Below are 25,088 nucleotides of genomic sequence, written 5' to 3'. Positions count from 1 at the left end.
GAAGGTACGTTTTGACTCTATTATGAGAACAAATTATGATGTTGACACTTCGTCTCTTGATAATACTTGATACACACTTTCTGCGCCTAGCTGAAAGGCGTTAAAGAAAAGCGCTTATGGGAGACAACCCATGTTTTTACCTACAGTACTTTGTTTTTATTTTGTGTCTTGGAAGTTGTTTACTACTGTAGTAACCTCTCCTTATCTTAGTTTTGTGTTTTGTTGTGCCAAGTTAAGCCGTTGATAGAAAAGTAAGTACTAGATTTGGATTACTGCACAGTTCCAGATTTCTTTGCTGTCACGAATCTGGGTCCACCTCCCTGTAGGTAGCTCAGAAAATTAAGCCAATTTACGTGCATGATCTTCAGATATGTACGCAACTTTCATTCAATTTGAGCATTTTCATTTGAGCAAGTCTGGTGCCATTTTAAAATTCGTCAATACGAACTGTTCTGTTTTGACAGATTCTGCCTTTTATTTCGCATTGCCTCTTTCGCTATGTTGGATGAATTTCTTTGATCCATTAATGTCCAGTAGCATTATGCAATGTCCAGAAGTGTTAAGAATGATTGTGTCACCTCTGAATATGTCAATTTATATTGTGCACTAACCCTCTAATGAGTTGTTTCGAGTTTGGTGTGGAGGAAGTTTTCAAGGATCAAGAGAGGAGTATGATGCAACATGATCAAGGAGAGTGAAAGCTCTAAGCTTGGGGATGCACCCGGTGGTTCACCCCTGCATATATCAAGAAGACTCAAGCGTCTAAGCTTGGGGATGCCCAAGGCATCCCCTTCTTCATCGACAACATTATCAGGTTCCTCCCCTGAAACTATATTTTTATTCCATCACATCTTATGTGCTTTTTTCTTGGAGCGTCGGTTTGTTTTTGTTTTTTATTTTGTTTGAATAAAATGGATCCTAGCATTCACTTTATGGGAGAGAGATACGCTCCGCTGTAGCATATGGACAAGTATGTCCTTGGTTTCTACTCATAGTATTCATGGCGAAGTTTCTCCTTCGTTAAATTGTTATATGGTTGGAATTGGAAAATGATACATGTAGTAATTGCTATAAATGTCTTGGGTAATGTGATACTTGGCAATTGTTGTGCTCATGATTAAGCTCTTGCATCATATGCTTTGCACCCATTAATGAAGAAATACATAGAGCATGCTAAAATTTGGTTTGCATATTTGGTTTCTCTAAGGTCTAGATAATTTCTAGTATTGAGTTTGAACAACAAGGAAGACGGTGTAGAGTCTTATAATGTTTTCAATATGTCTTTTATGTGAGTTTTGCTGCACCGGTTCATCCTTGTGTTTGTTTCAAATAAGCCTTGCTAGCCTAAACCTTGTATCGAGAGGGAATACTTCTCATGCATCCAAAATACTTGAGCCAACCACTATACCATTTGTGTCCACCATACCTACCTATACTACATGGTATTTTTCCGCCATTCCAAAGTAAATTGCTTGAGTGCTACCTTTAAAATTCCATCATTCACCTTTTGCAATATATAGCTCATGGGACAAATAGCTTAAAAACTATTATGGTATTGAATATGTAATTATGCACTTTATCTCTTATTAAGTTGCTTGTTGTGCGATAACCATGTTCACTGGGACGCCATCAACTTTTCATTGTTGAATTTCATGTGAGTTGCTATGCATGTTCGTCTTGTCTGAAGTAAGAGAGATCTACCACCATATGGTTAAGCATGCATATGTTAGAGAAGAACATTGGGCCGCTAACTAAAGCCATGCTCCATGGTGGAAGTTTCAGTTTTGGACAACAATCCTCAAATCTCAAATGAGAAAATTATTAATTGTTGTTATATGCTTATGCATAAAAGAGGAGTCCATTATCATTGTCTATGTTGTCCCGGTATGGATGTCTAAGTTGAAGAATAATCAATAGCGAGAAATCCAATGCGAGCTTTCTCCTTAGACCTTTGTACAGGCGGCATAGAGGTACCCCTTTGTGACACTTGGTAAAAACAATGCATTGTGATGACCCGGTAGTCCAAGCTAATTAGGACAAGGTGCGGGCACTATTAGTACACTATGCATGAGGCTTGCAACTTATAAGATATAATTTACATGATGCATATGCTTTATTACTACCGTTGACAAAATTGTTTCATGTTTTCAAAATCAAAGCTCTAGCACAAATATAGCAATCGATGCTTTTCCTCTATGGAGGACCATTCTTTTACTTTCAATGTTGAGTCGGTTCACCTATCTCTCTCCACCTCAAGAAGCAAACACTTGTGTGAACTGTGCATTGATTCCTACATACTTGCTTATTGCACTTATTATATTACTCTATGTTGACAATATCCATGAGATATACATGTTACAAGTTGAAAGCAACCGCTGAAACTTAATCTTCTTTTGTGTTGCTTCAATATCTCTACTTTGAATTATTGCTTTATGAGTTAACTCTTATGCAAGACTTATTGATGCTTGTCTTGAAGTGCTATTTATGAAAAGTCTTTGCTATATGATTCACTTGTTTACTCATGTCATATACATTGTTTCGATCGCTGCATTCACTACATATGCTTTACAAATAGTATGATCAAGATTATGATGGCATGTCACTCCAGAAATTATACGTGTTATCGTTTTACCTGCTCGGGACGAGCAGAACTAAGCAGGGATGCGATACGTCTCCGACGTATCGATAATTTCTTATGTTCCATGCCACATTATTGATGTTATCTACATGTTTTATGCACACTTTATGTCATATTCGTGCATTTTCTTGGAACTAACCTATTAACAAGATGCCGAAGTGCCGATTCTTTGTTTCTGCTGTTTTTGGTTTCAGAAATCCTAGTAAGGAAATATTCTCGGAATTGGACGAAATCAAAGCCCGGGGGCCTATTTTCTCACGAAGCTTCCGTAAGTCCGAAGGAGAGACGAAGAGGGGCCACGGAGGGGCCACACCATAGGCGGCGCGGCCCCCCCTTGGCCGCGCCGGCCTGTAGTGTGGGGCCCCGTGCCGCCTCTTGACCTGCCCTTCCGCCTATAAAAAGTCTCCGTGACGAAACCCCCGACTCTGAGAGCCACGATACGGAAAACCTTCCAGAGACGCCGTCGCCGCCGATCCCATCTCGGGGGATCCAGGAGATCGCCTCCGGCACCCTGCCGGAGAGGGGAATCATCTCCCGGAGGACTCTACGCCGCCATGGTCGCCTCCGGTGTGATGTGTGAGTAGTCTACCCCTGGACTATGGGTCCATAGCAGTAGCTAGATGGTTGTCTTCTCCCCATTGTGCTATCATTGTCGGATCTTGTGAGCTGCCTAACATGATCAAGATCATCTATCTGTAATTCTATATGTTGCGTTTGTTGGGATCCGATGAATAGAGAATACTTGTTATGTTGATTATCAAAGTTATGCTATGTGTTGTTTATGATCTTGCATGCTCTCCGTTACTAGTAGATGCTCTGGCCAAGTAGATGCTTGTAACTCCAAGAGGGAGTACTTATGCTCGATAGTGGGTTCATGCCTGCATTGACACACTGGGACGATGTGAGAAAGTTCTAAGGTTGTGTTGTGCTGTTGCCACTAGGGATAAAACATTAGTGCTATGTTCAAGGATGTAGTCACTAGTTACATTACGCACCATACTTAATGCAATTGTCTGTTGTTTGCAACTTAATACTGGAGGGGGTTCGGATGATAACCTGAAGGTGGACTTTTTAGGCATAGATGCAGTTGGATGACGGTCTATGTACTTTGTCGTAATGCCCAATTAAATCTCACTATACTCATCATGATATGTATGTGCATGGTCATGCTCTCTTTATTTGTCAATTGCCCAACTGTAATTTGTTCACCCAACATGCTGTTCGTCTTATGGGAGAGACACCTCTAGTGAACTGTGGACCCCGGTCCAATTCTCTTTACTGAAATACAATCTACTGCAATACTTGTTCTACTGTTTTCTGCAAACAATCATCTTCCACACAATACGGTTAACTCTTTGTTACAGCAAGCCGGTGAGATTGACAACCTCACTGTTTCGTTGGGGCAAAGTACTTTGGTTGTGTTGTGCAGGTTCCACGTTGGCGCCGGAATCCCTGGTGTTGCGCCGCACTACATCCCGCCGCCATCAACCTTCAACGTGCTTCTTGGCTCCTCCTGGTTCGATAAACCTTGGTTTCTTTCTGAGGGAAAACTTGCTGCTGTGCGCATCATACCTTCCTCTTGGGGTTGCCCAACGAACGTGTGAAATACACGCCATCAGCCGGCGGTCTATATTATCCCTCCTCCCCCGCCATTGCTGCAAAACCCTAGAAAAATTCACAATGTGGGATTCGTGGGACGAGGCGGTCATAGAACTGGTGGAGGTGGACCCGCAGCTCGCAGAGTACGAGGCGTGGGAGGAGCGGCGCCAGGAGGCAGAGCGGCGGAAGCACGGGGAGGCGGAGCGGGAGGCGCGGCGGGAGGACCCGCCTGTTTGGGGGCGCCGGTGTGGGAACTGCTCCCCAAATAGAGGATGCAGTGCCAGCGTCCCCCAAACGGAGGTGTCGGCGCCTCTACCAGCGACTAGTTGGGGGACGCCGGTGGAGATGCTCTAAACGCCTAGGCCATGTAGGTTTTCTTTTTTCACAAGGCGCATGTATCACCTACACAATTGCACTACATGTACATATGTACAAACTCTCTCCATGTTTGTAGCATCCTTCTACTAATCTCGCTGGAAGCGTCGACGACTAAAGAACGCATCCTCCATCACCGACAGACTCAACTCCCCCTAGCTAAATAGCTACCTTGCACCTAGCATCTCCGACGAGATAACAACAATCAATGTCGGATAGGGACATGTCGGAGACTTTCCTTTTCTCCGCCGAGAAGCGATTGTACATACTAGGGCACGAGTGAGAAGATAACCTCAAAGGGAGAGTCACAAGGGTCAAATTTTCATCCCTAGCCACGATGTCCAACATGTACAGTAAAATCGACACGGTCCAAAAAAGTGTAGTTATGATTGAGGAATTACTTTTGTAATTACACGCATGGGTGTGGGTGTTTACGTCACCGTTTGTTTTTCTTTAAGATTCGGATAAAAAGAGGAGAGTGAAAAAGAATCTTTCCACCTAACAAAGGAAGCGGGAATCTCGACGAATAAATCAACGACCCATAACACACCCATACTCATGTGTGTAAGTACAAAATCCACTCTCATTATGTTTCCAAATTAGGTGTCACTTCAAAGTTGTATTTATTTTTCCTATTTACATCACCCTTATATACCCATATTAGAACCCCATGCAAGTGGGTGAGGGTCTTCGCCCATTCCTCTTATGCTTACAGGAGACAACATGTTTGTGGGCCCGACGACTTCTACCCATAGTTTTCCTTCTAAAGCGGTGATTCCATGTGATTTTTCTCTTTACAAGACTCTTATATGCCGGCATTAGGACACCATGAGAGAGGCAAAGGCATAACATAAAAGGGTCCTGCAATATCTACCCCTAACTTTCATTACGAAGTGGTGATTCCATGTGAATTTTATATTTGTATTTTCTTAACATAGGTAATAATGACATGAAATACCAATACATAGGGAAACTTCTTATAAGAGTTTGGTCAGTACCCTCAAAGTGGGACTTTTGCACAATAAGTCTAAAATCTCTGTTCGGTAGTCATGTTTGAGAAGCAAAAGCTACTTAGGAGTTGCGTTCCAGTTTCTCTCTTAACAACACCCTTATATGCTCACAATAGGATCTCATAACATATGAGGTGGGTTTCCAAGTCTTACAATATCAAGTTGGCCCCTATTTTTCTGGTTCCTGTTACGTCTACTCTAACTATCATTCGAAGGTGGTGATTCCATGTGACTTTATCTTTATTTGTGTTATCACATGTCATGTGAACATGAAAATCCCCAAAAGAGCTCAAGCCTAACAAGAGTTGGGTCGGTGCTCCGAAGTGGGAATTTCCCGTATAAGTTAATAATTAATCTACCATCATGATAGTCATGTTTTCTGAAGCAAGTAACCACATAAAGAAGTTGAACGGTGTTTATTGGATTTTACTCTTTACACCCCACTTATATACCCATATTAGGACCCTTCATTGCATAGTTTCAAGCAAAACCCTATGCAGTGGGCCCCATGATGTCTACCCCTAACATTAATTCGAAAGTGGTGATTCCATGTTAATTTTTCTTTGTTTGTGCTAGAATATGTCATAGGGACATGGGCAACCAAAAAAGAATCAGTTTTCTTACGAGATTTGGGTCAACAGCCCCCAAGTGGGAGCTTTGTACTATAAGTAGGAGATCTTCCTTCTTCCTTCGAGGTAGTCATGTTTGTGAAGAAAGTGACACTTGAGTTTTGTGTATTGACTCTTCCTCTTTTAATTAACCATCCGTAAATACCCATGCTAGCACTACATGCAAGAGTTAAAGAGTTTTCCACCATTCCGCAGGTGATTTTAGGTGAATCCATGTTCGATGGGCTCCACCAAGTCCGTGTGTACATTTTTTTATTTGCTTGTGTTATAATCATTGTTCAAAAAATCGGTCGAATCAGCGATAAATAGGCCAATTAATCGCTACTCGGGACCCGACTGTGTCAAATACCTCTAACCGAAGGTGTTAATCGTTTAGCCCGACTAATCGATATGGCAGTCCGATTAATAGGTATGTTCTAGTTAACTACTATATCTAGGTAAAAAAAAGTCGCAAACTTTTCAAGGAAAATCACACGTGCAGCCGGTACCCCTCCAAAATCAAATATGTTTGCGAAGCTCCCTCTCGATTCCTGCCTCTAGGAGATCGATCCCCCCCACCCGTCACAGACTAATTCCTTGCCATCGCCGACTACCTACTTATCGTCGTCGATCAGTTCCTCGTTGTTGCCGACTAGACCTCAATACATGAGCTGACCGCCTTGAGGATCTCGTCTAGGAGCTTGAGACTGCATTCATTAGTTTAGGTGGCTGAGTTGCAAGAGGAGTCGTTCCTTGGGTAGGTAGCAAGAGAAGAGAAACTTCAGAGGTTGGAGGAGGAGAAGCGGAAGGAAGGAACATGGTGGCGGCTGGTGGGTCCCCTTAGTCTATTGTGATCTTGAAAATTAGATCATGGAGGAGAAGCGTACATGGTTTAATGAGCTTTGGGGCTCTAAAGAAGTAGGGTCGGACATATAGAGGCCCGTATAATATATTTTTCTTATGTACATGTGTTTAAACTGCTAATTTGTGTAGGTTGTACCAAAATAGTTGACCAATTAAATCAGCGAATCATCTTAATTCTAATTAGTCTCTACTCCCAAGATGACCGAGCAGCTAATGATTACAGATTTCCTTGCCATTGGTTATAGTAGGTTATGGGAACATGAAAACCGAAAGAATAGACCAATTTTTTGAAGAGTTGGGTTGGTGCCATCAAATAGAGAGTTTTGCACTGTAGGTTTATAATCTTCTTACAACATAGTCCTATTTGTGAAGTAAGTGCCCCTCTAGAGTTGTGTCGTGGATTTTCCTCTTTACACCACACTTACATACTCATATTAACACCTATGCAAGAGGGGTAAGCTTTCTGAACCTCCGTCGCACAATTTAGTTGACACCATGTCCCGTAAGCCTCGTGTCGAAAGTGGTTACTCCACATGACCTATCTCTCTATTTGTTTTAGGATAGGTCATTTTAGAGTTGTATATTGTAGCTGGTCTTTACAACACCCTTATATACCTCTAACCGAAGGTGTTAATCGTTTAGCCCGACTAATCGATATGGCAGTCCGATTAATAGGTATGTTCTAGTTAACTACTATATCTGGGTAAAAAAAAAGTCGCAAACTTTTCAAGGAAAATCACACGTGCAGCCGGTACCCCTCCAAAATCAAATATGTTTGCGAAGCTCCCTCTCGATTCCTGCCTCTAGGAGATCGATCCCCCCCCCCCCCCCCCACCACCCGTCGCAGACTAATTCCTTGCCATCACCGACTACCTACTTATCATCGTTGATCAGTTCCTTGTTGTTGCCGACTAGACCTCAAAACACGAGTGACGAGGTGAGATGAATGTCACAAATATACTGCAACTAAAATAATGTCCTCCATTTTTCATGTACTCCATCCGTTCATAAAATGATATCGAAAATTTATCTAAATCCAACATATATATATATATATTTAGACAAACTTACAACGTTATTGTATGAATAGAGGTAGTAATTAAGGAAGGGAGCCGAGCGGGAAAAGTAATTTGCGCCGCAGTCGAATGACTATCCAACATCTGAAAAAAAGGAAAAAAAGAAAAAGAAAACACACGCATTACTCATGTCCCTCTCGATTCCCCATATCCCTCTTTCTCTTTCTCTCACAATACAAATCCCCCGCCGGGAACTGTACCCAATCCCCCGCCGTCTACTCCGGCCACCATGCTCGCCCTATCCCCGCTCACTTCCCCCGCCGACGGAGCCCTCCCGTGCCCTCAATCGCGCCGCCCCGCAAACACTAGCCGCTCCCCTGCAGGCGCCGGCGCCAGCGCGACCGCGGCTGTTCAAGACGGCGACCGGCGCAGGAGGACGGGGCTGACCGCAGTATGGACTTCTGGTCGCATCCCGAGCCGTCGATTCGCCATCCGTCGGAGCCGCTGCTCGCCCACGGGAACCACCAAGGTCGCCGCCGCCGCGCGAGCTCCGGTACCCCTGTCGCGCCGGCGTATTGGAGGGGTCACCTGGGGCCATGGACGCGGCCGTGTGCTCCGGATGGAGCCCTTCCGCGACCTGCAAGACCCAAGCCCCACTTCCACGCCGCCGTCCAGGAGCCACCCAAAGGTCGAAATCTTCGCCTCTCGTGCTAGAGTCGACACAACAATTTTGTATGACTGCGTATTTGCTCAACTCCTACTTCAGGCTACATTGCACTAGATCACTCTAGGTTTTCGTACTAGTACTGCCTGGTTCAAAATTTAATTTTATGCATCCATAGAAATTTTCGCACCTACAGGAAATTGAACTTGTTTTGCATGTATCTTCGTTGTAGGTGTGGCTGGCAAGAATGCAAACCAGCCTGTGCGTTTACCGCGGCAGCGTGCGATGGCAGCGGGTGGCCTACTTCTTTGACTCCGTGGCCTTTGGTAAATTTCTGGTTCCTCTTCTTTGTCCTCTAGGTTTGTCCGTGATAGCACGGCCATGTGGATTTGATATGACAATTTGGGAAGAATATGATGGTTTGATGGTAGTGGGTTTTGTTGGAATGGTTCCAATACCCTGTTCATCTTTTTGTTGAAGAACACTAACTAAGGCTGAATGAATGCTTCAGCTAGTCTGTACTTGCATTGCGTGATGTATGTTATTCATCTGTGGTAGTTCAGGATCACATCAATTCAGCAGCCTATCTTCTCTGCCCTTGAATTGATTTTTTTCCTGTGTTGCTTTGCATAGTAAAAGCCTAGCTCAAGTATTGCTGATACTTTGTGAAAATGAAAACAAAGTACAGATTACTTTCTTTCTTTCAATCCATCCTAGGTCAAGTGTTGTGTTGATTACAACCTTCTGTGATTACCCCCTGCCCAAGTGAAGTGCTTGTCCGATTTTAACATGCTACTCCCTCCAATCCATAATATGCATCGGTGATTCAGTATAACTTCAGTACAAAGTTGTACTAACTCACCGACACTTATTATGGATCGGAGGGAGTAAAAGAAATTGCCAACCTGTATCACTTGAATTCTATTTTAAACGGTGTTTTAATTGTTGAACACCTGGCTGATTATGTATGCATTGCTACTAAGGGGTGCTTATTTTGCAATATTAAGTTGATGCATATGTTGGCTCAGTTTGAACTCTACATGACATGGTTCTTATTATTCTGTTTGCAGCGGACCTCGTGAGGATGTCACCCATATTGATTCTTCTGGTGTTCTTAGGACGCAGGCTGTGTATATCTTCCCCCTGAGGAGGTTGAACCAGGCCATCTACCTGCTCCACACTTAATAACCTACTAATGTAAGTCAAGGAAAATGATTGTTCCATGATTATAGTGTCCAGAAATCTGCCATGATGGTCCTGTGTAATCATGTGCATCACTACATTTTATCGGCCTCTCTCAGTGTTGAGATATATTTGTGTAATTTATTCTAGTGTAATAGGCTAATAGCTAATATGACAAGAAATGGTGTATAATTTTGTTAGCTCATATGGTTTGGGTCTTCGTCAGGTTTGATTTCTGCAAGCCGTATGAGTTTTCAGCTGCCACTTTGGTAATGAATTCGTTTTGTTGCTAATATGCAGGTATATATACTTTATTTCACCTGGAGAACGAGCACCTACCCGGGCTGCTCCTGTGACGGTGGGCTCGTGGTCCTGTGAGTGCAGGATCTGCCTGGACGAGTTCAAGAACGCTGGCAGGTCGGGCTGAGTGAACTTTCCCTGCTGACACGCTGTTGCTGTCCGCAATGGTGTGATGTTGATGTCGCTGGAGAGGAACACCACAGTCTTCGCCCCCCTCCTCTCAGCGTCCAGGATGCATCAGCATCAAGTAACGGTAATCTCTCTCTCCCAACCCTGGTGGATCAGTATGTATGGTTGCTGCACATGGTGATATGATGTGCGCTTTTATGTATGCTCTTGCCAATTGTGAGGTGTAGATATGCAGCTTGCATGTTGTGTTGTATTTTACCGTCCCAGCCTGGGCTGGGAAGGGATTGTGGAAACTTTGATGATGTGCATTAGCTTTGCCTTGATGGTTGTTTGTTGTCCGGTGTTGCGGAAATTCTGGTTGATTGTATGTCACAATGTCACATGTGTTGTGACTGCTGTCTTAATCGAATATTTAGTTGTGCAGGTTTGGATGCCAAAAGATAGGCAAGGTCGTGCAAAAAAAAATTTGAGCAGTCCTTGGCTATTTCATTAGTTGTTTTTTTGGTTTTTTCTTTAGTTGCTTAATTCCCCCATGACGAAGAAAAATACAACAAATTCCAAGTCATAATTGGTCTATAAAAATTATATATGGTTCTTTGTATTATCATTCATGGCTGGTGCTTATTTTGGCTTTAATAGGGTAGGCATTATTTAGCTCATAATTTGTAGAGAAAACAAGTGTACTAGCCCAGGATTATTAAGAGTAGTAGGAGGAGGAAGACTAGATGGCAGCTACCAGGGTAGAAGCTATAGCTGCCTGGTTACGAAGATTCATTGTGCCAGCCGATACCCGAAAGGACTTCTTCGTGACACACCGTCATTCATTCATGTGTTGTCTGTTATTTGGTGTCTCATTATTTTGCTATTTGGTCAGTTAGTTAATGCTCATGCTTATTCTGCTACATGCTTCTTAGAAAGTTGGAACATTCAAAGTTCATTGATAGATGGCCTATACTGCAGTTTCTCGTGGAGTCTCAGAGTTGTGTGTTATATTGCCTTATATGGTGTCAAAAATAAGTATTTCATAATGCAACAAAAATATATATAACAGGGTGTTACAATGTCACCGTGCTTCCCCCAGAATCCAATGGTAACACGGTAGTGTATTCATTCTAATTACTTAATAATTAATGCCTTGAGTTAGCATTCATGGGCTGATTTGGCGGTAATATGATAGACATGATCTAGCTAAAGAATACAAGTGTACTAGCCTGTATAAGTTGCATGGGTGTCATGTTGGCTTCCAAATTTCATTAGTCAGCCAATAAATAAATATGCTCTAGAGCTATCAATGATTTTTTGATTCTTTTTGTTCCATGATTTTTACATGGACTAGATGGATGTAGTAGCTCTTGCCGCAGGCTTCCGCATCATGTGTTTGAAGGAAGCTGTAAAATAGAGGGGTGGTAAGCAAGGAGATGCCATCTCTGTATATGCAGCCTCAGCCTTGCAATTATCTACTGAGTGCTTCTAGGGCGAATTTGTGTTCATTATATTGGAATTAGATGGTAGTGCGATGATGGTCTAGTGTAGCACCTCCCTTGTCACTTCAGTTTTGTTGTTTATTACAAATTATAGATTGTAAGTTCAATTACTGTGTTGTTTGACCAACTTCTTAATTGCAGGGGGATGACAATTCAGTTGTTTATTCAGAAAAGTGCAAGGCTTAGAGCTGTGGCACTTCTAAGCATGATAATGTAAGTTCTCTTTAACCTTTCAGATGTCAGAGGGTAGTAGTTTTATTTGACTATGCATGGGATGTCTATGCATAGTACAGATTTTTATTTAATGTGCGCTAAACCTGTAGCTTGAGTCATTATTATTTAAGAGGGTTTTGTCTATGATGTGACTGGTTGCATTTGCTGGAAGTGATCTGGACTAAGATTAAAGTGGCTATCGTCTTTTGCGATTCGACACTATTTGTCCTGAGATTTTTGCCATATTGATGCCTGTGCTGCTATTTATTTCGAAAATATGAGTTCTGACCCTAAACTGTCGCCTAATTGTTGCCTTACTTGGAACCTTAAACCCGATATTTTATTAGTGTGTTTTGGACCTGGATCTTGAGTTCTTGTTATTTAAAAAGCATTTGTCAGTAGTGCTGCTTGTTGCACCTGTTGTCGCTGATCTGGACTTGAATGATCCAAGTGGCTAAGGTCTATTGTGACTAGACACAATGTTTACCCTGATGAATTCATTTTGTTGCCTTATTGATGCCCGTCCTGCTGCTTATCTCGAAAGATGGATTTCTGCCACTAAAATGTTTCTGAATTGTTGTCTGAATTAGAAACTTTATCGAGCTTATTGATGCTTGTTTGGTTTGAATTGCTTGCTTGCTGGGTTATGAATGAATGAATAAAGAGTGACAGTTAAGATAAGTAATCTTTGTCTCGGAAATAAGCAACGACTGACTGACAGTGTTTAGCGACCTGTACTCTCTGATGTTTGCTGCATGCATATCATAGGGCTGTTGTTACTTATCAAGTTATCATTGCCAAGAATGTTTCTCTCGATATATTTCCTGTTTTCATTATTCACTATTTGCAGCCATACACTTTCTGATCATATGTTAATGCCAATTTCAAATTGTATTCATAAATGCTCAATCTGCTATAGACCTGACCATCATTTTTTTTGTTTTGTTCCATAGAAATGAGGACTAGGTAGGATCAGGAGAGGCCGGGGTAGCAGCTGGAACTTGTAGCTGTTGCCCACAGGCTGATGCATCGGTTGGAAGGAAGCTGGAAGACCCGGGGACAAGCTCGAACAAACTTCCTTTCAAGCGCCTTGTTGAGCTCTGCATACATCTGGGTATGATGCATGTTGTGTTGTATGAATTTCGTTTTGTTGTGCAACAGCTTTACCTTGTCTTTGGTGTTGTGGAAATTATCGTCCATTGAATCTGGCATGTCACATGGTTTTTTACTATTGCCTTAGTTGAAGTATATAGTTTGCTGTGCAGGTTTGAATGTCCAAAAAACAGTCAAGTTCATGCCAAAATTTTGCACACCCTTGCTAATTGATTTTGATTAATTAACTAGCTTAGTTACTGGTTTTATTTGTCAAAGGAAATTCTGCTGATCATTGTAAATAAGTAGGAAGAATAATTATAGTGTAATGTTTGTCTGGTATTGACATGCTAAAAGAACTTGCTAACTGTAGCTTCATTTCATTAATTATCATTGCTTCATATAACAGCAGCCATACACTTCTGATTATGTAATTCTGGTTGTAAGGCTATTTCTAACTTGTGCATCTGTCTGTGTTAGAGATCTTGACCACGGCGACGACTTGCTCCACTCACAACGCTGCTAAGGACAAGGACAGCTACGATTCGTAGAAAGGTATATCTCGCTGCTTTTTCTGACAAGTGATTTTTGGTGCTGCCCATACTTTCAGATCTTAGGCTTTTGCTGCATTCATAGGGCTGCTGTCATCATTGTTCACCTTTTCCTTTTAAATGTAAAATATATTGTATCCATAGTCTAGATGTATGCAACTTGTTGAAACTTGTTTGCTTACCCTGTGCCATGGATATGTGTTGTAGTGCGCTTGAATGTACAATTTCCTTGTCCTTTTTTGTTCAAGCTTTGCCTGCCATGGATGTATGCTCTGTCCTTGCCTGTTGCATCTAACCGTTGCGAATTTAGCTTGCTGGTTGGAGTGTTTGGTTCCGGTAACCTGAAGTTCTAGTTCTCATTGATCTCTTTTTAATTGGTGATTGTTAGTGTTATCTTGCGACATAATAGCTCAATATTATGCTTTTCTTGATTAGTAGTGGGTTCATACTTATTCTGTAGCTTATGAATTTCAAATATCATGCATAGATCTGACCATCATGTGTTTGTTCTTGTTGTTGGAGGATACTGCAGAGGTTAACTATATGTTGCTGGAGACCTGATGCATCACCTTGGAAGCTGGAAGACATGATGCTTATGCTACCACCTCTTTGTAGCAGCAACTTTCTAGCACCTTGATGCTAAACACTTGGATGTCATGTAACCCATGAGCAGCCCAGGTTTCGGATCCGGAAGTATGTCCTAATGCAGCGATCTTGTGTTGTATGTAACCGTCCTATGATGGGATTGCAGAAACAAGTATGATGTGCATGAACTTTGTGTTGCCGGTTGTTTGTTATCGGCGTTGAGAAATTTCTGGTTGAGTGTATGTTGATATGTCACATTGGTTGGGACTATTGTCTTAGTTGTAGTCATTGCTTTGTGTGCAGGTTTGGATGTTCTAAAAACAGTCAGGGTCATGCCAAAAAAAATCGGCACAATCTGCATCTTTTCTTTAGTTGATCATAATTTCATGGTATCAAAGTAAAATATAGCAGTTTCAAAGTCCGGATTGATGTTGCTAGCTAGTCATGCAACACTGCTAGGTACTTGCCCCGCCTGGGATAGGGTCCGAGAAGGCATAACCAGAAGACAGAGTGAAAAACAACATGTGCCCTTGAGACCAACCTCTTTCACTTGCATTCCTCCTTGCCAACTGTCCAGACGTATCTGCAGCATTCAACAAGAGAAACTCGTCGCAGACTTCCGCCAAGGTTCTCCTCCGTGGCGCCTGCAGCACCTCCATTTCTCCCTGCACTGCCCACACCGCCATACCTTTTCTTTTCTTGTTGAAGCTCCTGTAAACAACACCAGGCAAAGAATGTATCGATCTGCACATGAAGTAGTTTGGTTAGTCCTGATCGACGTGTAAAATAGCTAATGCTAACCTGGTCCAAGACCAAGCAGGTTTTATTCTGAAATGTAAGTTTCTCGATCAGTTGTTGATTATGCGTTTGCCGGCCAGCATGCAAGGTCAGATCAAGCGAACATGACATTTGCACAATATATGAGGATAACCACGTAAGTGTGTATTATCTTTGCACAACAGACGGGTTGAAAAAGCATGGAAATCATGTACTGGCTACTTTCATTTTTTTGCTGGAAATTCTGGAAACCACACAAGCAGAAAAGAAGTTTTAGAGAATCAGGTTCCTCCCGCTGTACGTGTCCACATGATGTTAGTTCTAGTTCCAGTGTGGAGGGTGTGTGTGTTTTTCTTTAAGGTAATGGATTTCTCCCGATTTCTATTATCAGAAACCATACAATTGTTCAGTACAGAAAGAAAGAAAGAAGAAAAATAAAAAGCGAGAGAGCCAAGAGTCTCAAGAAAAAGCAAATATTCAGTCAACAAGTAAAAGGAGTTTTTTTTTCTAATTCTTGATTATGTGCCAACTTTTTTTTTTATCCTTCCTTTGTTTTCCTTCAGTTCATCAGTCTTCTCACCACGGGCCTCCATCCATGATTCGCTCGGAACACTTTATTTGACAATTGCACGAACAATTTGGCTCCCCAACTAATCACATCGAGGTTTGTCTCCTTTACCTGTAAAACAGACTATGTGGACACCCAATGTTCCAATCATGTTAGTGGTTACAGTTGGACTTTTAGGTAATATAGAGCGAAAGAAAATGTTATTCCTAGTCTTCCATATAGAGCGAAAGCATGCATTATTCGCAGTTCTAGTCCCACTTTGTACTTTCCCAAGAAAAAAGTTCCAGTGTGTACCATAGGGCGTTGATGTAGACAATACTAATGTCGCTGGAGGCTGGAGTCGACGGAAGACGGTACTAGCGTGTCCGTCAGCACCGTCGCCTTCCTTCGGCTTGCGGGACAAAGATGTCAGCTTCCTCTGGTGGGAGAGATGAAGATCTTTTTCGGTGTTCTACATGTCGGAAGCCCGAGTCGATGAAGATAATACTAGAGAGGCTGGAGTCTTGAGTTCATCCTCACAACGCCTGAGCCATGTTTCCAGGTTCTTAACGAGGTAGCTAGGGTACGACACAGTTGGCCAATAAGCGGACAGAAGCCAGTAGGCCGAGCGGTTGTCCGCGTCGGGGAAGAGGAACAATCCGTTCTCCGTATGGTGGAGTTGGAAGACAAAAGGGATGTCAACGGGACTGAAAGTCTAGCACGCTTACGAACTCCATCAAAGAAATTACTTACCCGTGCTAGTGATTTAGCGAGACAGGTCATGCCACCCATGCCATGGATTGAAGAACAAGGTACGAGCGGAGTCTATGGGATCAGGGAAGAAGCTCGTCGATCATCGCCGCACCACGCCATGAAGAGCGCCCGCTCGCTGGCCGGCCTCTCCTCTCCTCACCAAAGTATATTAGTGAGCCATGTTTCCAGGTTTGGCACAAGGCAGCCTGGGTAAAGCACTCTCGCCCCAATTAGCCCGCATGCGCGTGTAGGCCGACCAGCCGTCGGCAAGAGGAACGGTGCGGCTCTAGCTGGTGTTGGGAGACGGAAGGGATGTGAAGGGGACCGAAAAGTCCAGCAAGCATGTGAACTCCATTAAAGAAACTACTTACGCGTACTAGTGATTTAGCGAGACAAGTCACACCATAGATTGAAGAACAAGGTACAAGAGGAGTCTACTGGATCAGGGAAGGAGCTCGCCGCTCGTCGCCACACCACGCCACGAAGAGCGCTTGCTGGCTAGCTGGCCTCCCCTCTCCTCTCCTCTCCTCTCCTCTCAAATAAGTAGGCAGGCACGTGTAGGCCAAGTAGCCATCCGCGGTTCGGGCAAGTTCGTGTAGTGGTGTTGGGAGACGGAAGGAATGTGATTTGGACTGAAGAGTCGCCTCCAAACTCCATCAAAAAATTTACTTACGTGTACTAGTTACTTAGCGAGATAGGCCACACCATGGATTGAAGAACAACGTACCGGAGCAGTCTATGGAATCATGGAAGGAGCGCCGCGCATCACCATATCACGCCACGAAGAGCGTTCGTCGTCCAAAGATCGGGAAGGAGCTGGCAGGTGCGTGTAGGCCAACCAGCTGTGGGAAGAGGAACAGTCCAGTTCTGGCAAGTTCGTTTGGTGGTGTTGGGAGACGAAAGAAATGCGAACGGGACTGAAAAGTCAAGCAGGCCTGTGAACTCCATTAATAAAATTACTTAAACGTACTAGTGATTTAGAGAGAGATCACGCCATGGATTGAAGAGCAAGGTACCAGAGGAGTCTATGGGATCAGGAAAGAAGCTCGCCGCTCGTCGCCACACCACGCCACCAAGAGCACTCGATCGCTGGTTGGCATCGGGGAAGGAGCTCTCCTCTCCTCTCCTCGCCGCTCGTCGCCACACCACGCCACCAAGAGCGCTCGCCGGCCGGCCTCTCCTCTCCTCTCCTCGCCACCAAAAAATTACTTAAGGGTACTAGTGATTTAGCAAGACAGCCAGACATGCCACACCATGGATTGAAGAACAAGGTACGAGAGGAGTCTATGGAATCAGGGAATGAGCTCGCCGCTCCTCGCCACAGCACACCATGAAGAGCGCTCGCTGGTTGGCTGGCATCGGGGAAGGAGCTCTCCTCTCCTCTCCTCGCCGCTCGTCACCACACCACCAAGGGCGCTCGCTGGCCGTCCTCTCCTCTTCTCTCCTCGCTCGGCGCCACACCAGGGAAGGAGCTCGTCGCTCGGCGCCAAAAAACACCATGAAGAGCGCTTGGTGGCCAGCCTCTCCTCTCCTCTCCTCTCCTCTCCTCTCCTCGCCAAAGTCCAAAGTCACAAGTCACGCACGCGATGCCGCCCGCGGCGGTAGCCATGGCTTCGTATTTATAGATAGTGAAAGGTTTGGATTTTTTAGAGGAAGAGCGGGAAACTAAATGAGCTATTCCCTCAGTGAAACTTGTTTAGGATCAGCAGATGGATGGATGGCTGAGATGCTTCACGCCACGGATCGGTGATGTGGACTCACCAAATTAAATAAAAGCGCTGTAGTCGAAGCGATGGATCGTTTGATGTGTGATGCTTAATTACTAGCAGCGGCACAATTGGATAGCATTATTATGTCTTCTCACTGTTACTTTCATATTACTTTACACCTGCCCCATTTGTGTGAAGAAAAAGAAACAAGGTCCATCGGCTGGCCGGCCACAATTGGTAGAATTGGAAGATGTAGACCTATTTTATTTGTCACTTTTTCGTTATTTCTATCTAAAATCCTCGCTTTACTCTTGTTGGCTCTGATGATCGTCGCCCAGATCGATTCATCGTCCTGGTAGAGCTTCCATACCCATTTGGACAGCAGGGCAATGTTCATCTTTTTGGAGTTAAGCAGGCCTAACCCACCTGAGGATTTCGGCCGACATACCGAAGGCCAATTAACCATATGGTATTTACGCTTATTGCCCGTTCCTTCCCAGAAGAATTTGGAGCGATGCGAGTCGAATCTAGCATGAATCCCATCATGTAGAAGGAAAAGGCCCATGGCAAAGATGGGAATACTATCCAGGCAAGCATTGGATAGGATCAGTCTTCCCCCGGAGGTGAGGAGTTTACTCAACCACGGTTCAATTCTACTGGCAAGCTTGCGGACCAAGAACAACCATTGTTCAAGGCGTAGCTTCCTGTCCGAGATAGGGAGCCCAAGGTACATGAAAGGAAAAGCTCCACCTTTACACTTAAGCTTATTCGCTATTCGCTGTTGTTCCTCAAGGGGTTGGCTCATCACGATGACTTCACTCTTATGATAATTGATCTTCAAGCCGGACATGTCTTCAAAGCACATAAGCAGAAATTTGAGATTGGCAATGTTTTCTTCCGAGTTTTGGATGAGGATGAGCGTATCGTCCGTGTATTGGAAATGGGAGATCCCACTAGGGATCAAATGGGGAACCACACCCTGTAAGTGGCCTGCCGCTCCCGCGGCAGAAAGAATACCTGATAACGCCTCACCAATGAAATTAAACAAGAGAGGGGATAACGGGTCCCCTTGGCGCACCCCTCTTTTGTTCCTGAAGTAAGGGCCAATGACGCCGTTGATGGAAATGGCTGTCTGTCCGCCGGAAACTAGTTGCAACACTCTGTGGATGTAAGCTTCTTCAAAACCTTTACACCGAAGCACTTCCCCCAGGAACTCCCAGTTGACCCGGTCGTAAGCCTTCTCGAAGTCAATTTTAAGGAGAATACCTCCCAATTTCTTAGAGCGCAGCTCATGAACAATTTTAATGAGCGCCAGAGGGCCTTCAAGCAAGTTTCTCCCTTTGATGAACGCAGTCTGATTGAGGCTGATGGTTTTATGAGCAATGCGGTCCAGACGGTACGCAAACGCCTTCGAGACGATTTTGAAAATCACATTGATGAGAGCGATTGGACGAAACTGCGAGACAATGTCGGCCCCAAGGACTTTGGGGATTAGGGTGAGGATGGCGAAGTTCAGGCGGGAGATGTCTATGCGTCCCAGCATAAAATCATTGAGAATGTGAAGCACCCCAAGCTTAACATTGGGCCAGAAGCGCTTGAAGAACAGGACAGGGAAGGCATCAGGGCTAGGGGCCGTGTCGGATTTCATCTCCCGGACAATGGAATCCAACTCCGCCTCAGAGAAAGTTATCATGAGCTGGTTGTTATCTTCCAACGAAACTTGAGCAGCAGACGGCCAAGTCCTTGGAGATAAGCCACAGGAACGGCTCCCCGCCGATCCGAGCAGATCGCGATAGAAGTCATAGATAGCAGTTTGAATTTTCCTGGGATCATTCGTGATTTCATTCCCAAGATTAAGAGTGGAGATCGTGCACTTTCGTCTCCTTCCGTTGGCCACCGCATGGAAGTAGGCCGTGTTAGCACCCCCCCTGGAGGGCCCATTTGACCCTTCCTCTTTGGCGCCAATACTCTTCCTCCGTACTAACGATTTGGAGGAGTTGGTCTTCGAGGTAGTATCTTTGTGCCCATTCCTCCTCATCCAAGCCACTGGAATCTGCCTAAACATCAAGCTGCATGATTTGGGACATCAGGCTTTCTTTCTCACGCTTGCTGGCCACGCCCAAGTTGCGGGCCCAACTCCGAAGGTGTTGGCGCAGGCTACCAGACATAAACTGCCACCAGTCGATGATATCTCGGCCTCCCACTTTGGCCGAAAGATTGCACCATGTGTTGTGGAGCATGGGAAGGAAGTCCTGGCGTTCGAACCAGCCTGATTCGAAGAAGAAACGGTTACTTCGCTCCGGCAACTGAAGTTACCCTTTTTCTTAACACGATTAGCACACTAGAAGTTAGACTAGTTTAACTGAGTTACCCTTTTTCTTAACAATTAATATCATATATATTCATAGTAACAAGTATTAAATGGTAGAGATACACGAGCTTTCTCCAACGACTACAAAATAAACTCTAAAAGATACTAACAAATTTTCAAGGTCTTCAAACGCTTTCTTCTTCCTAAATACAATCTTGTAATTTCCTGAAGGCAGCAAAAGATAGATACTTAACTACTAATAAAGTTTCTCCCATAATTTTAATTTGAGCCGCAGTGTCAAGGCTATGTGCACGCCTGTGGCCATTAAAGTAGTCAATCAACATCGCCAAAAGTAACAACACCAATATGTTAGGGAATGATAACCGAACACCATGTTCGACATTGCTAGAGAGCCGAGAGTACAAATCACCATTGTCGAGGACGTAGCAGTCGAGATAAAAGTTATGAGGATAATCCTCGCGGCAACCATGAAAAAAGATCCAGAATCAATTTAGCGAAGCAAGATTTGAAGGCACGTACCTAGAAACCAAAAATCGCCGGAGCTTTCTTAAAATCCTAAAATAATCTACCGAAAACACTACCTTTATTAAAAACTTCACTCATTACTCATAGAACTTCTCCTGATGTTGGCAAAGGCGACTAGAGATTGGGAAACCGGTATATAAAGGAGGCTGAAGTGGAGCGGCTAGATTTTAGAGAGGGGCAGTTGTTTTCGTTCCGAGAGAAAAAAAAGTATGCTTGAGTTACCCGGGTTTGGTTTGCAGCCATACTTATGGCAAGATTTTTGTCAATGCAGTATATGCCCCCCACCTCACGTGTCATTGACTCAAAAAGTGCGACAAGATTTTTCTCAAATGTGTCAAATTTGCCAAACCAAGTAGGCACATCCAGTGAATCTACACAAGCCATTGTTTCACAATTTTTTTTTGCAAAAATCAGGCCAACCCAACGCCAGAGAATCATTCGGCCAACTATTTAGTTAGTCAATGCTTTTTTTTAGTTATTAGTCAATGCGTGTGGGTGACTATTCGTCGAAAAAAATACGGACTAGTAGTATTTGGGGATTGCGATTGGATGAACTGGGGAAAAGGACGGGCCCTCCGGAACTTCGCGAGGTCTGGCTCGTGCTCCACTTGGCTTCTTCCCTTCCCCATCCCATATCAATCATCGCAAACCGAACCAAAGATCGCCGGAGCGGCTGTTCTTCGCTTCTTCCTCTTCCGGTCCGTCCATTCCGGAGCCAATCGCCACATCACTCGAGCCCCAGTTCGTCCGTTTCCTTCCTCCGAGGTTTGTTAGATCTTGCTCCAGGGCGTGACAAGCGGGCTTTGCTTTTCCTTCCAATGGGAAGCAGTAACCAAGACCCGGGGATGAGCCTCCGGACGGATGGCTGGCTGCGGAAACCTGTCGATAGCCTCATGCAGATCCCGGATAAGATTCAGAACTCTCTCAAGGTTGGTTGCTTCTTGACCAGGTAAAGAATTTCCTTTTCTCGCGCGATCGACATTATTCGCGCAGATGTAAGTAACTTTTGCCTGTTTGGGTCTTGTAATAGCTGCATTTGGGGCGTTTCTTGAAGATGGGCGACGGTGGTGATGTCAAGGCTCAAATGTCGTCAGAGAAGGTCAGGGGATTATGTAGTGCTGCTGCTGCTGCTGCAGATGTTAGATTGGAGAAGCAGCTCCAGGCTTGGAGAAATAACCCTAGTTGGACTGATCATCCTCCAGAAATCAAGGTAAATGAGTTGTAATAGAAGGATTACATGCCTCGACTGGGGATGCTAGCGAGTTAATAAATGGTCTTCTATTACGAAAAGATAAAACGTGTTGGGACATCAGAAGATTGAATCTTCCTTCTTATTGGAACATTTCTTAGTTTGATGTGCCAGTAGATCATACTAAATTCAAGATTGTTGAATTATTTTTATATCCCCTGACCTTACAATAGCAAATCTTCACAATTGCAGGTCACTGTACCACAAGGCTCTCTTTGCAATCTTAATTTGAGATTTGAGGCAGGATTACCACCTGATGCAGTTTACAACATTATAATTGATCCTGAGAACAAAAGAGTGTTCAAAAATATCAAGGTATGTACAGATGTTCTCTTATTCAGAATTGCCAATCTTTTGTTTGTGAAGTGAACTATCTGATACTTCAACTCTATTTTTAATTGTTATCTAATGTGGACATGTTGAAATTTTTCTATCAATTGGAATCGAGTTTCCATGAGCAAATGAAACAATTCATGGTGTCCATTGACTAGTGTAAGAGCTAATTAAAGCTGTTGGTCAGAATAGGGCTGCAAACGCACCCCCAAGTCTATTCTTTTGTTAAATGACAATATGATATTTGATGTGTGCTGCGTGTTTCTGTATAGTTCGTATGGAATATCTAGTCCAGTACTTGCTAGTATAAACAGAAACATGATGTTCCATACAGTATGTGTAAGTGTTTCAAGTATGGTTACTGCTGCTAGCTAAACAACCCGAGTAATTGCTCTTGCGATGAAAAGAAACTGAGTTATCTTATCCAGGAGTATCAAACTCATGCACATGATATTGTTCTAATTTTTAGGAAGTGGTATCAAGGAAGGTCTTGCTTGATGAAGGATCAAGGCAGGTAGTTGAAGTGGAGCAGGCAGCCATATGGAAATTCCTCTGGTGGTCTGGCATCTTGTCAGTCCATGTTTTTGTTGACCAGAACAGAAGAAATCACACTGTATAAACTTGGAACTTCTCCACTAGCCTTTGGTCAACACATGCTGTATTTTGCCTGATATCATAATATGTGGTTTCATGCTTAAAAAAATTTGCAGGTGAAATTCAAACAAGGAAGAAGTGGTTTTATGAAGAAATTTGAGGGTTGCTGGAAAATAGAGCCCCTCTTTGTTGACAAGGAAGCATGCCTTCCTCTTGATCCAAATACGCTGGAAGAATATGATTCTTGTACTGCCGGCAGAGGAAGAGTTGGATCTGCCATCACCTTGGATCAGCTTATTGAACCTGCTATCTTACCTCCACAGCCCATTGCATGGTATGTGAGAGGAATTACCGCGAAGACAACGGAGATGCTGGTCAATGACCTGATAGCGGAAACCGCTCGGGTTCGGGGCGTGGCAAGCAACGTTGATAACAAGCACTATACTGAAGAAAACTGTGATATTAGTAATGACCTCCTAACAGATGAGTGTGGCGATATTAAGGAACGGTGGCGCCAGAGAAGAAAGTCTGGACGACATGGAAATTCTCTTAGATCGGCAAGACAAGAAGTATAAACTGCGAAGCCTAGATGGAGTCATTGTTTACAACCAAGTTAGTGTGTATGTTACAATCTCGTTGTTGATAGTGTAGTGTTTGTTGAGTTCTGGATTATTAACAGTGGTATATGCAATATTACTAATAACATCATGTTCCCTGTTATTCTGGATGAACATGTCTACGATAGTGTTGAACTGTAACTGTCTTGGTGATGATTATGAATAAAATTCTACTTGTCAGAAGCTATCCTGTTATTGGCTTGCTTGCTCTGCAGTTTATTCTGAACTTCCCGGGCAACTGAAATTGCTGCAACCTCAGGATTGATCCGTCCGGCAAACAAATTTAGAATGATGTTATGTGAAAATGTGAATTAGTTTTATGAAAATTGAAGCCACCTAGATGAAGCAGATTCCAACTTCTGAACCTGGCCCAAGCTTTAAACTTGTGGGTGAGTAATAAGTTGGTAAGCAAGCAACCGGTTCATCCATCCATCCTTTCTCCAGAGCTGCAAGCCAAGAAAAGCCTCCAATTCCTTTCTTTCCTTCACACGCTCAAGGCAACACCACCCTATGAAACTGCCACCCTACGCTGATCCGATGCTAACACCTAGTAGTATATAACCTTTGCCTCCCATCCAGCACATTGATCAACCTCCGCGCGGCAGCCATGTCCGGCCAACAACAGCCGCCGTCGGTGCCGCCGGTGCCGCCACAGCCGTTCCGGTTCTGGCTTCCTTACAGAAGCAATGTGGGGTCGTGGCGCCAGCAGCCGCGGCCAATGCCAGCCTCGACTCGACCTCAGCCACCAGGCCCACCGCCACCCCCACCAGCTCCGGCAGAGACTGCGCCACGAGCTCCGCTAACTCGCGACGCGGAGGAAGACATTCCCATCCAGGCTGACTCGTCCGATGAATCGGACACGATTGCCGTTGAGGCCTTAGACTCGCTGCGGTCGCGAGGAGCCAGGCCGGCCGTGGCTGACCTGGAACTGACGCTCTCAAGGTCACCGCCCCCGGCCACGGGCACGAGCGGGGACGGTGGGCGCGGGGGCGACGACGCCAAGATCACCATCTCCGGCTTCCCGAGGGCGCGCCTCTTCGACGGTGCACGCGCGCCGTACCGACGGGAGATCGAGGACGGGCTCAAGAGCCTCGCCGGCCGCGAGACGCCGCCGGCGCCAAGGCCGCCCGACCAGGGGTACCGCGTCATCACGCTGGCCGGCCACAACGTCGGCGCGAGCATGGTCCTCGGGAACGGACCCAGCGACGCGCCACCGCCGAGGACCGCTAACGAGCCGGAGGGGTCCTCCGCGAGGCCGTCGCCGTCGGTGGCCACGAACGTGAACAGCAACGTGCAGGGTGTGAACAACTCGACGATGGAGGAGAGCACATGCAACTCCGGC

The 25,088-nt window shown here is 44.5% G+C and overlaps 2 protein-coding genes across 6 annotated transcripts; both read left to right on the top strand.

The window, feature by feature from the left end:
- Nucleotides 1-8,288: 8,288 nt before the first annotated feature.
- Nucleotides 8,289-14,598, top strand: LOC139829810 (uncharacterized). Of its 4 annotated transcripts, none has more exons than XM_071820168.1 (8): nt 8,289-8,842; nt 9,007-9,100; nt 9,845-9,971; nt 10,283-10,509; nt 12,011-12,082; nt 13,036-13,196; nt 13,655-13,729; nt 14,258-14,598. In XM_071820168.1, the coding sequence occupies exons 1-3, from the start codon at nt 8,400-8,402 to the stop codon at nt 9,854-9,856; spliced, it is 549 nt and encodes a 182-aa protein (XP_071676269.1). In that variant the 5' UTR covers nt 8,289-8,399; the 3' UTR covers nt 9,857-9,971; nt 10,283-10,509; nt 12,011-12,082; nt 13,036-13,196; nt 13,655-13,729; nt 14,258-14,598. The 4 variants fall into 4 exon arrangements, with proteins under 4 accessions (XP_071676269.1, XP_071676268.1, XP_071676267.1 ...); XM_071820167.1 differs by having other exon boundaries at nt 10,257-10,509; XM_071820166.1 differs by having other exon boundaries at nt 8,300-8,798.
- Nucleotides 14,599-21,484: 6,886 nt separating this feature from the next.
- Nucleotides 21,485-23,929, top strand: LOC127300679 (uncharacterized). 2 transcript variants are annotated; one of them, XM_051330830.2, is made up of 5 exons: nt 21,485-21,882; nt 21,984-22,163; nt 22,395-22,517; nt 23,005-23,148; nt 23,246-23,929. In XM_051330830.2, the coding sequence occupies exons 1-5, from the start codon at nt 21,772-21,774 to the stop codon at nt 23,702-23,704; spliced, it is 1,017 nt and encodes a 338-aa protein (XP_051186790.1). In that variant the 5' UTR covers nt 21,485-21,771; the 3' UTR covers nt 23,705-23,929. The 2 variants fall into 2 exon arrangements, with proteins under 2 accessions (XP_051186790.1, XP_051186791.1); XM_051330831.2 differs by having other exon boundaries at nt 21,486-21,902.
- The last annotated feature ends 1,159 nt before the right edge of the window (nt 23,930-25,088 follow it).

Source organism: Lolium perenne, chromosome 5, assembly GCF_019359855.2.
Source record: "Lolium perenne isolate Kyuss_39 chromosome 5, Kyuss_2.0, whole genome shotgun sequence".
Taxonomy (NCBI): domain Eukaryota; kingdom Viridiplantae; phylum Streptophyta; class Magnoliopsida; order Poales; family Poaceae; genus Lolium; species Lolium perenne.
The sequence above is the reverse complement of the archived record's forward strand: the minus strand, read 5'-3'. Positions and strand labels throughout refer to the sequence as shown.

What these genes read in the sequence shown, in the direction of transcription:
- LOC127300679 (XM_051330830.2), top strand. Translation starts at nt 21,772, where the DNA reads ATGGGAAGCAGTAACCAAGACCCGGGGATGAGCCTCCGGACGGATGGC. An exon ending in AGATTCAGAACTCTCTCAAG is followed by an intron (nt 21,883 to 21,983) that starts GTTGGTTGCTTC and finishes GTCTTGTAATAG; the next exon opens with CTGCATTTGGGGCGTTTCTT. An exon ending in ATCATCCTCCAGAAATCAAG is followed by an intron (nt 22,164 to 22,394) that starts GTAAATGAGTTG and finishes TCACAATTGCAG; the next exon opens with GTCACTGTACCACAAGGCTC.
- LOC139829810 (XM_071820166.1), top strand. Translation starts at nt 8,400, where the DNA reads ATGCTCGCCCTATCCCCGCTCACTTCCCCCGCCGACGGAGCCCTCCCG. An exon ending in CGTCCAGGAGCCACCCAAAG is followed by an intron (nt 8,799 to 9,006) that starts GTCGAAATCTTC and finishes TCTTCGTTGTAG; the next exon opens with GTGTGGCTGGCAAGAATGCA. An exon ending in CTTTGACTCCGTGGCCTTTG is followed by an intron (nt 9,101 to 9,844) that starts GTAAATTTCTGG and finishes TTCTGTTTGCAG; the next exon opens with CGGACCTCGTGAGGATGTCA.